The sequence below is a fragment of the Henckelia pumila genome, chromosome 2 (assembly GCF_033568475.1).
Source record: "Henckelia pumila isolate YLH828 chromosome 2, ASM3356847v2, whole genome shotgun sequence".
Lineage (NCBI taxonomy): Eukaryota > Viridiplantae > Streptophyta > Magnoliopsida > Lamiales > Gesneriaceae > Henckelia > Henckelia pumila.
In genome coordinates, this window is record NC_133121.1 from 11804043 (window position 1) to 11816670 (window position 12628).

A 12628-nucleotide genomic window follows, 5' to 3' on the forward strand; every position below is an offset into this window, starting at 1 on the left:
ACCCATCCCGCCCGGTATAAATTGGGCCCGGACCCAAACCCGCCCCGCCTTTTTTGGGACCCCCTCCGCATTAAAACCCGGTTGGACCCGTCAACACGCTTAGATTTAAATTTAAATTTATTAATTGAATTATTAAATTTTAAATATACATACATGCATATATATTAAATGAAATATATATAATATATGTAAGTGCATATTTAATTATATATTTTATATAAATATATCCACTATATATTTAATATATTATATTACATATATATATATATATATATGTACATATATATATATATATATATATATATATATATATATATATATATATGTATGTACATAATATATTATTTATATTCTATTTCTATTTTTTTTAGAGTGATATTCTATTTCTATTTATATATATGTATATGTATATATATATATGTATATATATATATAGATATATGCGGGTTCACTGAAACCTCGGACCCGTCCTGAACCCGTTGACCAAGACCCGACCCCCTCGCCCACAACCCGTTTGATCGGGTTTTAACCTGCCCCAAACGGGACGGGTCCATTGTCATCCCTAGTCACAAAAGATTTTTTTAAAAAAACCTTTTTTGAAACAAATTAAGAATTTTATCAAGTTCATGCTTCACATAACTGTGTTAGAAGCAAGATTGATTTTTTCTTCTTCTTCTTCTGCATTTTTGTAAATGGTGTAACATTATAATTTGTCATTTTTACCTTTAAAAAACTTTTCATATTCCACAATTATCCTCAATGTTTATAAATATTTTTGGAGATTTTTAAAATGTTAACTTTTGTTCATGAATCATATTTTATTATAAGAATTTATTTTTTAAAAAAATATTCTGTAAGTTTTATAAATTTCATTTCATGTATTTTTTTTTTACATATTTTGTCGTTTGTATTTTTATGTTTATTAATCCTATAATATAAATTTTCAAGCATTCTTCGATACAACATATTTGAACTAATATTTATATAATTTTCATATTCGGAAAGCTTTTTCGATTATAATTTGTCCTATAAATATGGATGGGGAAAATAATTGTTTTGGTCTACTAACTTGTCTATTTTTTAGTTTTGGTTCTTTAACTTTCAAATTTGGTTTTGGCATACTAAATTTTAATTTTCGCTGATTTTTTTCCAACCGCTTATGGCACCGGAAAATGCTGATATGAAATCGAAAAATAATGACATGACATCGGAAAATGTTGACGTGTCAAACTATCATAGACTCACATCAATAATTGGACCAAAATCACAAAAAAAAAAAAAAAAAAGTTTGTATACACAAACCAAACTTTTAAAAATTAATAGAGCAAACAAAAAATATTTTCCTATATGAATGTCCTATTGTTAATCAGACAATTGAATTTAAATAAAGAATTTTCGAAATATCTAGTCAAAATTTCTCCAATCTCCGATAATATATGCAAAACAATGAATTTCGAACTACCACTTTATTCTCCAAACACACTTCTTTTCGCATAACTAGTTACAAAAATATTGTATCATCTTCAAATTCATTAAATTATATTTTAAATTTCACCAATTTTAATTTTTTTCTAAGTTTTGCACTTGCGAACATATCCAATTTCACCTAGATAAAAAAAACTTTTTTTTAAGAAAATAATACGAAAACTTTTAGTTATATATCTATTTAATTACTATGTATTATAGAGATTGAAATCCGTTCTACAAAATAATACATTAGTAATATATCGATTAATTAATATCTATATAAATTATTAAATTTCATGGTGTTAAAATTATTAATTTATATGGATTTTTCTGTAAAATGATTTTTTTTTAAAAAAAAAAAAGAAAAGAAAAGTATTTAATCAATTTCGCAAAATGAGAATCTAGTGTTATTTACAATTAAAAAAAATCATTAATATAACCGAGATAGACACTGCTATCTAAGACAATGCGAATTCACGGGACAATTACAGGTGTTCATCGTTTGGTTTGGTTCGATTTTTTTTTCGGTTTTCGGTTTTAGAAATATGTTATTCGACATGCGAACCATTGGCCTCCGGTTCAGTTTGATTTTCTCCAGAACGGTTCGGTAATTCGGTTTTAGATACAATTATTTTAAAATAGTTGATATTTACACTCCATTTTGTGTTACTTACACTCCACTATATATGTAAAATAAAGTACAAATTTATTCACAAATGAAGTGCAAATAACAAAAAATGAAGTGGAAATATCAAATCTCTTATTTTAATTAATGATATAAATATATTGTAAAATATAATATGTTATCTTTTTACATGATTTATAACCTTTAAATTCAAAGTAACAATAAACTAAAAATGATCATTCACTAAAATTATAACATAAAGTATATAATATAAATATAATAAATTATTCATTTAATAAATTTTGGTTTTTTTCGGTCGATTCAATTTTGAAATATGTAATCCGAAAAACGAACCAAATAAATTTCGATTTTAACAAAATGAGACAAGTTCATGTTTATAAAAATAAAAATTCTGAGTCGAGCAAGTTTTTCATGTGGGAATTAATTATGTGTTTATTAAAATAATTACCTAAAATTTAAAAATAAATGAAGATTGGTTGTAAATGTAATTCCATTCCCGGGCAGAGGGCCATCATCTTATCTACCTTCCATGATTGAGGCATACATCATCCACCTTTCAGATGACTCAAAGTCGTGCCTTGATATAGAGATGAAGGATTTACATAGTTCAAGTATTAGGATCCAAAATCATGGTTCAATTCCAAAAATTAAAAACAATTTGCACAGGGTTTAGCTAAAGGTGGCAAATGTAACTTTAGATCACTATTTACCAAAAAAAACATTCTTTGAAAGGCTTATATACCTGTAATACGTCTGCTTGGGTGGGTCGAAAACTAGCATTTTTTCTAATAAATCCAGAGCCCCCCGGAGAAGTGTTACAAAATCTAGCAGAAAATTGTTGCCTCGGGTATTGCGGGAGCTGTCTCACGTATCTTCTGGCATTGTCACTCCTAAGAAATCCAAGACTAGCATCATCGGGAGAGCCAATGAGCTATTGCAATTCCGAAAAACATAAAGAGCAAAAGCAAGAAGAAACTACATCAGTTTGTTAATACATTACAAAAAACAGATGAACAAGAACAAGAAGAAACCAATTCAGTTTGTTTTTATAGATTAAAGTTGTCAAGAAAACCGGAATGCTTAAGATGAAATTCGAATAAGTCAAAAAAAATTTGATATGTACATCAGGTATCATTTTTCCATTAGAAAATACCTCTGTGATAAGTTTGTACAAGCTGTTTCTTTGGTTCTTCAATGCCCACAACCTCATCTTCTTCCAATAGAAGAGCGTCATACGTTTTGCTGCTTGATCCTTGAAATCATAAATCCCTTTCAATGTCATCTGAGTCTTGGCAACGTTTTCCATTCTCAACTTTATTTTTTGGAACTCAGACGCAACACCATAACAAAGTAGTGTTTCAAAACATACAACCGAGATCAAAATCATGCACATACGCGATGCCAAATTTAGAGTAAAACAACATCATAAAAAAAATTTATAAGCACCCAATTTATGTTCTTATTAAATTTAAAAACAGTTTATCTCAATAATGTTCTACCACGTTTGATTTACCCATACTTCCATCACTACTTAGTTTGTGTATATCCACCGTGTTTTGAAGATTCATACATTTTCCTTCAAAAAACACAAACAAGAACTCATCCTCCTAGCATAAACCAAAACAAAACTGATCACATATGGTCTGAAAATCACTTAACCTCCTATTTCGTTAAATACAGAGATTACCGAAAACAAATAAATGAAAAAATCAATAGGGACGAGAAAAGAGGGTTCAATCATAAAAATGGGACCTGAATTTTGGCTCTTCTCCATCGGTATCTCGCTCTGGCCGGTGGTGGACCACCTGTGATGGTGGCGTTGATGAATCAAAGGGATGAAGACATAGAAGAATTTCTTACGGTATCGGGCACAATATCATGGGAATTTGCAAGAGAAATTCGCTAGTGATAGATCCCGCCACCCAGTTCCTCCTCTTTCCCCGCTGCCCAAACATCACGAGAGAAGGAAATATGAAGAACTAATTGAAAGAGGGAAGGAAGAGGAATGAACGAATAAAATCATTTTAGAAATTGAAGAAATAATTATTTCGATGTGGCGGAGGAAAGAGGAATGAGCAAATAAAATAATTTTAGAAATTGAAGATTAAAAGATGAAAATGAGGAAAGAGGAATGAGCAAATAAAATAATTTTAGAAATTGAAAATTAAAAGATAAAAATGTGGCTAAAAAAGTTTGGTGGTTTGAATGAGGTGTCAACACTATCTACAAACCCGAGTTAGAAACCGATATACTGTGCTGCTCTGTCAAACCGGCAATAAAGAGTCATTAACTCTTGTGAACGATGGGACCACCATCGCCAGCTATCAGCGGTCAAGTCCGGGCTCAAGGTTTTCCTTTGGAAGATAGTGTGCACAACTTCACTCAACTCCACAAACTTATTGCCCCAGCTATGGTTACAGGCTCTCGCGACTGAGCCCGGCAAACCAAAGATTGTGGAATTCATTTTATAAATAGAAAATTATTTTTTGAATTTTCTATGTGGGACAAGTATTTTTATGAATATAATTATAAATATTATGTGTTTATTAAATTTTAATTATTTTAACTTTACAAAAATCTCTAATAATTATTTAATAATATTTATTACCATAATAAAAATATCTATAATAACGATATGTTAATGCTAATATTAATATGATATATAGTTGTCGTAAATATATTTCTTTAACAAAAACAAAGCATTTATGATTTATCACCAATTTAATATATTTCTAAAAATATTTTTAAAAAAAAACTTTAAAATCTACACTTTATTAATATGTGAAACAAAATCAAAGTTTTACATTGTGTATTGTCAAAATTTTCATTTGTTTATACAAACTTGATATTTTTTTGATGATGCTTTTGTAAATTCGATGAATATGATGAGGTCAAAATTGACAAATTATGTGTATGTTTAATAAAGATGGAATTTTCCATAAAATTATAATACCAAAACTCGTTTGTTTTTGTTGGCTTGTATAAATCTATATCTATCATAAAATATCCAGTTGCCTAAAAATTTAAAATTATATTAATAGATTCGTGTTAAGTATAAAAAACATCATGATCTTCTTTTACGATACATTTGAATCATAGAAAGTTATATTAAAGAGTAATATGATAAACTAAATTAAATATTAAAAAATTTAGATTAAGATTTAAAAAAAAAAAGAAGAAAAATTACCAATAAATACCCAAAAGCAAATTCAAGTTGTTCCTGATAAGTCCCTGTATAAGATATTGTGTGTTCCCACTTCTTGACAAAACTCTGATATTTGTTTCAGTTCTCTATTTGAGCCTAAAATACAAAAATGTCTTTACTTGCTTTTGAAACTCAACAATACTCTTTACTTTTTAAAAATAAAATAAAATTCTTATTAGACAGCGTACAACATGAGTTTTTTCCCCACATTCTTGTTGAAAGTCTTCCAAAATTTATCCCTCAACCATAAACAACAAGGACCCTACATTTATTTCAATCAGATCCATCCTTTTTTCATACGAGAAATAATAAAAAAAATATTTTTTTTTAAAAAAAACTTTAAAATCTACACTTTATTAATTTTTGAACCAAAATCAAAGTTTTACATTGTGTATTGTCAAAATTTTCATTTGTTTATACAAATTTGAAATTTTTTTGATGATGCTTTTGTAAATTCGATGAATATGATGATGTCAAAATTGACAAATTATGTGTATGTTTAATAAAGATGGAATTTCCCATAAAATTATAATACCAAAACTCGTTTGTTTTTGTTGGCTTGTATAAATCTATATCTATCATAAAATATTCAGTTGCATAAAAGTTTAAAATTATATTAATACATTCGTGTTAAGTAAATAAAACATCATGATCTTTTTTTATGATACATTTGAATCATAGAAAGTTATATTAAACAGTGATATGATAAATTAAATTAAATATTAAAAAATTTAGATTAAGATTTAAAAAAAAAAGGAAAATTTCCTATAAATCCCCAAAAGCAAATTCAAGTTGTTCCGGATAAGTTCCTGTGTAAGATATTGTGTGTTCCCACTGCTTGACAAAACTCTGACATTTTTTTTAGCTCTATAATTGAGCCCAAAATACGAAATGCCCTCAATTATTTTTGAAACCCAGCAGTATCCTTTATTTTTTAAAAATAAAATAAAATTCTTACAAGACAACGTACAATATGAGTTTTTTCCCCTCATTCTTGTTGAAAGTCTCCCAAAATTTATCCCTCAACCATAAACAAGGACCCTACAGTTATTTCAATCATATCCATCTTTTTCATATGAGAAATAATTAAAAAAATACTTTTCATAGAAAACTTTACAAAAATCGTCACGTAAATTGGCCTGTTTTGGCTTTTGGTAATGTGATAAAGTAGCCAAAATTTGTTCTTAGTTCGATAAGTGTGTCTTTATAAAACAAACAAAAAAAACTTTTAATCGTTTTCGTCAAAGTGCTGACGTGGTACGTGAAAACTGCTAGCTTGACATAGGATATATGGCATCTCTCACATTACATCAATAATGATCCGGTGAAAATGAAGAAAAGAATCATATACAATTTATTGGACTAAAACCAAACTAACTACTAATAAAATTAAGAAACCAAAACAAATCAACTTACATGAATATTTTTGATAGTTTCTCTAGCATTTAATATTCGATTCATGTTAAGTGGCCACTTTAAGATGGATATATGGTGATTGTTCTAATAATTTAATAGTTTTTTGTCCAAGATTTATCCTTCCCTGAAATCATATTTTAGACTCAAATCAATTAACTATTTTAAGGTGGATCTATTTTTTCGCTCACAAGACTTAATGAACCTAAGATATCATTTAAGAAAAATCGGATGTATTTGATATTTCTACTTATAGAAACATATAATGCTACTCATAATTGTAATTAAATCTTTTTATAAAATGATAATGAGATGTGTAAATTAAGTCAAAATTGTCGGTATAATTTCTTCGGGTGTTGTCTCGAATTCAAAATTTTTCCTTTTGTGATCCCGAGAATAGCATGAGGTCACAAATAAGAATGGCAACGGAGCGGGTTCGGGGCGACTTTTGCCATATGCGGGACCCATCCCGCCGGATATAAATTGGATCCGAACCCAGACCCGCCCCGCCTTTTTTGGGACCCCCTCCGCATTATAACCCGGTTGGACCCGTCAACACACTTAGATTTAAATTTAAATTTATTAATTGAATTATTAAATTTTAAATATACATGCATGCATATATATTAAATGAAATATATATAATATATGTAAGTGCATATTTATATATTTTATATAAATATATTCACTATATATTTAATATATTATATTACATACGTAGATAATATATATATATATATATATGAAGAACTAATTGAAAGAGGTATCGGAATTTGCAAGAGAAATTCGCTAGTGATAGATCCCGCCACCCAGTTCCTCCTCTTTCCCCGCTGCCCAAACATCACGAGAGAAGGAAATATGAAGAACTAATTGAAAGAGGGAAGGAAGAGGAATGAACGAATAAAATCATTTTAGAAATTGAAGAAATAATTATTTCGATGTGGCGGAGGAAAGAGGAATGAGCAAATAAAATAATTTTAGAAATTGAAGATTAAAAGATGAAAATGAGGAAAGAGGAATGAGCAAATAAAATAATTTTAGAAATTGAAAATTAAAAGATAAAAATGTGGCTAAAAAAGTTTGGTGGTTTGAATGAGGTGTCAACACTATCTACAAACCCGAGTTAGAAACCGATATACTGTGCTGCTCTGTCAAACCGGCAATAAAGAGTCATTAACTCTTGTGAACGATGGGACCGTCACCGCCAGCTATCAGCGGTCAAGTCCAGGCTCAAGGTTTTCCTTTGGAAGATAGTGTGCACAACTTCACTCAACTCCACAAACTTATTGCCCCAGCTATGGTTACAGGCTCTCGCGACTGAGCCCGGCAAACCAAAGATTGTGGAATTGATTTTATAAATAGAAAATTATTTTTTGAATTTTCTATGTGGGACAAGTATATTTATGAATATAATTATAAATATTATGTGTTTATTAAATTCTAATTATTTTAACTTTACAAAAATCTCTAATAATTATTTAATAATATTTATTACCACAATAAAAATATCTATAATAACGATATGCTAATGCTAATATTAATATGATATATAGTTGTTGTAAATAAATTTCTTTAACAAAAACAAAGCATTTATGATTTATCACCAATTTAATATATTTCTAAAAATATTTTTAAAAAAAACTTTAAAATCTACACTTTATTAATATGTGAAACAAAATCAAAGTTTTACATTGTGTATTGTCAAAATTTTCATTTGTTTATACAAACTTGATATTTTTTTGATGATGCTTTTGTAAATTCGATGAATATAATGATGTCAAAATTGACAAATTATGTGTATGTTTAATAAAGATGGAGTTTCCCATAAATTGAAATACCGAACTCGTTCGTTTTTGTTGGCACAATAAATCTATATCTATCATAAAATATCCAGTTGCCTAAAAATTTAAAATTATATTAATAGATTCGTGTTAAGTACAAAAAACATCATGATCTTCTTTTACGATACATTTGAATCATATAAAGTTATATTAAATAGTAATATGATAAACTAAATTAAATATTAAAAATTTTAGATTAAGATTTTTTTAAAAAAAAGAAAAATTACCAATAAATACCCAAAAGCAAATTCAAGTTGTTCCTGATAAGTCCCTGTGTAAGATATTGTGTGTTCCCACTTTTTGACAAAACTCTGACATTTGTTTCAGCTCTCTATTTGAGCCTAAAATATAAAAATGTCTTCACTTGCTTTTGAAACTCAACAATACTCTTTACTTTTTAAAAATAAAATAAAATTCTTATTAGACAGCATACAACATGAGTTTTTTCCCCACATTCTTGTTGAAAGTCTTCCAAAATTTATCCCTCAACCATAAACAACAAGGATCCTACACTTATTTCAATCAGATCCATCTTTTTCATACGAGAAATAATAAAAAAAATATTTTTTTTTAAAAAAAACTTTAAAATCTACACTTTATTAATTTTTGAACCAAAATCAAAGTTTTACATTGTGTATTGTCAAAATTTTCATTTGTTTATACAAATTTGAAATTTTTTTGATGATGCTTTTGTAAATTCGATGAATATGATGATGTCAAAATTGACAAATTATGTGTATGTTTAATAAAGATGGAATTTCCCATAAAATTATAATACCAAAACTCGTTTGTTTTTATTGGCTTGTATAAATCTATATCTATCATAAAATATTCAGTTGCATAAAAGTTTAAAATTATATTAATACATTCGTGTTAAGTAAATAAAACATCATGATCTTTTTTTATGATACATTTGAATCATAGAAAGTTATATTAAAGAGTGATATGATAAATTAAATTAAATATTAAAAAATTTAGATTAAGATTTAAAAAAAAAGGAAAATTTCCTATAAATCCCCAAAAGCAAATTCAAGTTGTTCCTGATAAGTCCCTGTGTAAGATATTGTGTGTTCCCACTGCTTGACAAAACTCTGACATTTATTTTAGCTCTATAATTGAGCCCAAAATACGAAATGCCCTCAATTGTTTTTGAAACCCAACAGTATCCTTTATTTTTTAAAAATAAAATAAAATTCATACAAGACAACGTACAATATGAGTTTTTTCCCTCATTCTTGTTGAAAGTCGCCCAAAATTTATCCCTCAATCATAAACTTGTTGGGAAATTTAGTTTCGATATTTACAAAACAAAGTCAAACTACTTTAGCATCTACGGAATCAGTCTACCTTGGAGAAACTCAATTCAGTTTACCTTGACAAACTGAATTCTTCAGATGCTAAACTGATTATCACAGATGCGAAAACAGTTTACCCTACTAAACTGAATTTCTCAGAGCAACCTTCACCCAACTGAGTTTGTCAATGAATTCACAAGTAATTCCGGATAAGCTCGTCTGTACTCTGACATCTCTGCAGAACATAATGCCGCGATACTAAGGGAATGTCGGCATCAGAAGTTGTTACTGATAGTGACAAATCCAACGGGAATATTTTCAATCCCATCTGAAGAACCTTTTGAAAATATGACTGTTGCAGACCAAATAGTATAAATAAGGATCTTGATCAAAGTTCAAACCAGTGAAGTGATAACATTCCTGCTATTTCTCAAGAAAATCAGAAAGGCATCCTACGCTCAAGACTTGATCAAGAAAACTCGAAAGCACAAAACACTCAAAGCATTATTCAGACCATTGAAGGGTCAATCTTTGTGTTGAAAAGACTTCGAGTTGTATTGTATTCCATTGCAAGATCAGTCTAGGACTGTAACCAAAGTGGTATACTAGGAGTTCTCGTTTAGGCAGTGTTTAAGTCCTAAACTAGATTGGATTTGTGCAAATTTCTTGTATAAATCAAAGTCTTCTAGTAAAACCATCCAATTCGGAAGAAGGGGTGACGTAGGAGTGTTTGAAATCTCCGAACATCCATAAACAATCTCGTGTGTTATTTCAGTTTACCTCTCAACTTCATATCTACCCCTAAACCGAAATTCCCTAAGTGTTTTAAATCTATAGCTTGGCATATTTCCGCACACACTTTGTTTGCCAAACTATATTGGACATTAAGATAAGCTTTGAACTCACTCTTAAATCGATTGAGTTCCATTTCCTCTTAGTAAATCCGTTTGAAAGTATATTCACCCCCCCCCCCCCCCCTCTAGACTTTCAACCGATCCTAACAAGTGGTATCAGAAAGGTTATTATCTTACTCTTAAAACACTTACACAAAATGACTTCATTCAACAAGATTCCTATGTTTTCGAAGGAAGATTTTGATGACTGGAAAATTCGCATGCAAGCACATTTATCAGCACTAGATGATGATATGTGGTTTGTCATCACTGACGGACCTCTTGAGATTACAAAGGTCAACACTGCTATAGCTCTCTCAGGAGGTGGTCCTCAATACATTGAGAAACCTAGAATTGAATGGACTGCCGAAGACAAAAAAAAGGCGAACTTGGACAATGTGGCAAAGGATATCTTGTATAAAACTCTTGACAAGAATACCTTTAGTAAAATCAAGACATGCAAAACTGGAAAAGAGATTTGGGAAAAACTGATTCAACTCTGCGAAGGAAATGAACAAACCAAGGAAAACAAGCTATCTGTAGCCACTCAAAAATTTGATAACATCAAAATGAGACCAGGGGAATCAATGTCAGAATTTGACGAAAGAGTAAGTAGCATCGTCATTGAGCTTAACGGATTGGGCAAAACATATCCTAACAGGGAAGTTATCCTCAAAGTGATTCGAGGTCTTCCTAAAGAATGGGACGTAAAAACAATGGCCATGAGAGAATCAAAAGACCTGAAAAAATTAGAACTGCATGACCTGTTTGCAGATCTAAAAGCATATGAATTTGAGTTACAAACTCGAGAAGAAGATCAGTCTACATCACAACTGACCAAAGCTTTGACTGCAGTAAAAATTGAATCACCAGCCAAACTAGAAAAGTCAGCAGAACAATTAAGCAGTGATGTCATGTCTTTGTTTGTGAAAAAGTTTGGCAAGTTCATCAGAAGAAACCAAGAAGGATCATATAGAAGAAACTTTCAAAAGAAAGAACCAGTTGAAGAACCTAGAAGCTGTTTCAACTGTGGAAAAATGGGACACTTCATCACCGATTGTCCCAAACCAAAGAACCATGACAAAAAGAAAAATTCGAGGAATGATAGAGACACCTCAAAATAGAAGCATGAAGCATTGGTCGCAAAGGACTGCAAAACCAAGTGGGCTGAATCGGATAGTGATTCAGAAGGATTAAATGACTCTTCTAGCTCAAGTGATGATGAAAAAGAAGTCAAATGTCTTATGGCAAACGATCATGAACTACCATCCACCAGTGTGCAGGTATTCGATTTCAGTTCTGAGGAATTTACCAGAGAAGAACTAATCAAAGCTCTTCATGATATGGCAAATGAATATCATCAACTGTCCATAGCATTCGATGAAGTCAGAGTCAAGCAAAAGGATCTGCAAGACAACTCAACTGAACTTTCCTTTGAACAATCAGTTGAGATAAGTTGTCTTGAAACAGAGATTGCTGTGCTCCGAACAGAGAATGAACAGCTCAAGATTGAAATCAAAAATCTTACAAACGAAAAACATAACACAGATGAAATCATAAGATCATGGAATAGATCTTCGAGCCTGTTGACAGAAATGAATGATTCACAAAGACCACTCCACGACAAAACTGGTCTTGGATTTGGTAAGACACTGGAAACTGGTGAATCAAGTACTCTACCCAAACTGAATATGTGAGACCTCGGTTTAGTAATCTCATTCTTAGGGTAATTAATGAATAATTATCATTAAACATGAAAGGGGGAAGATCAAAAGAATTTTTTTTTATAAGGGTGGGGGGTGCGCCTGGGCGGCACTATTCAGCCGCTCGGGCGCCCACCCTTGGGTTTGAGCACCAAAGGGTGCGCT

General features: G+C 30.1%; 1 protein-coding gene across 1 annotated transcript; it reads left to right on the plus strand.

The window, feature by feature from the left end:
- The first annotated feature begins 10918 nt into the window (after positions 1–10918).
- On the plus strand, positions 10919–11884 carry LOC140877217 (uncharacterized). The gene has a single exon (XM_073280747.1). It carries the CDS (start codon positions 10919–10921, stop codon positions 11882–11884), a length of 966 nt encoding a protein of 321 aa, XP_073136848.1.
- The last annotated feature ends 744 nt before the right edge of the window (positions 11885–12628 follow it).

What these genes read in the sequence shown, in the direction of transcription:
- LOC140877217 (XM_073280747.1), top strand. Translation starts at nt 10,919, where the DNA reads ATGACTTCATTCAACAAGATTCCTATGTTTTCGAAGGAAGATTTTGAT.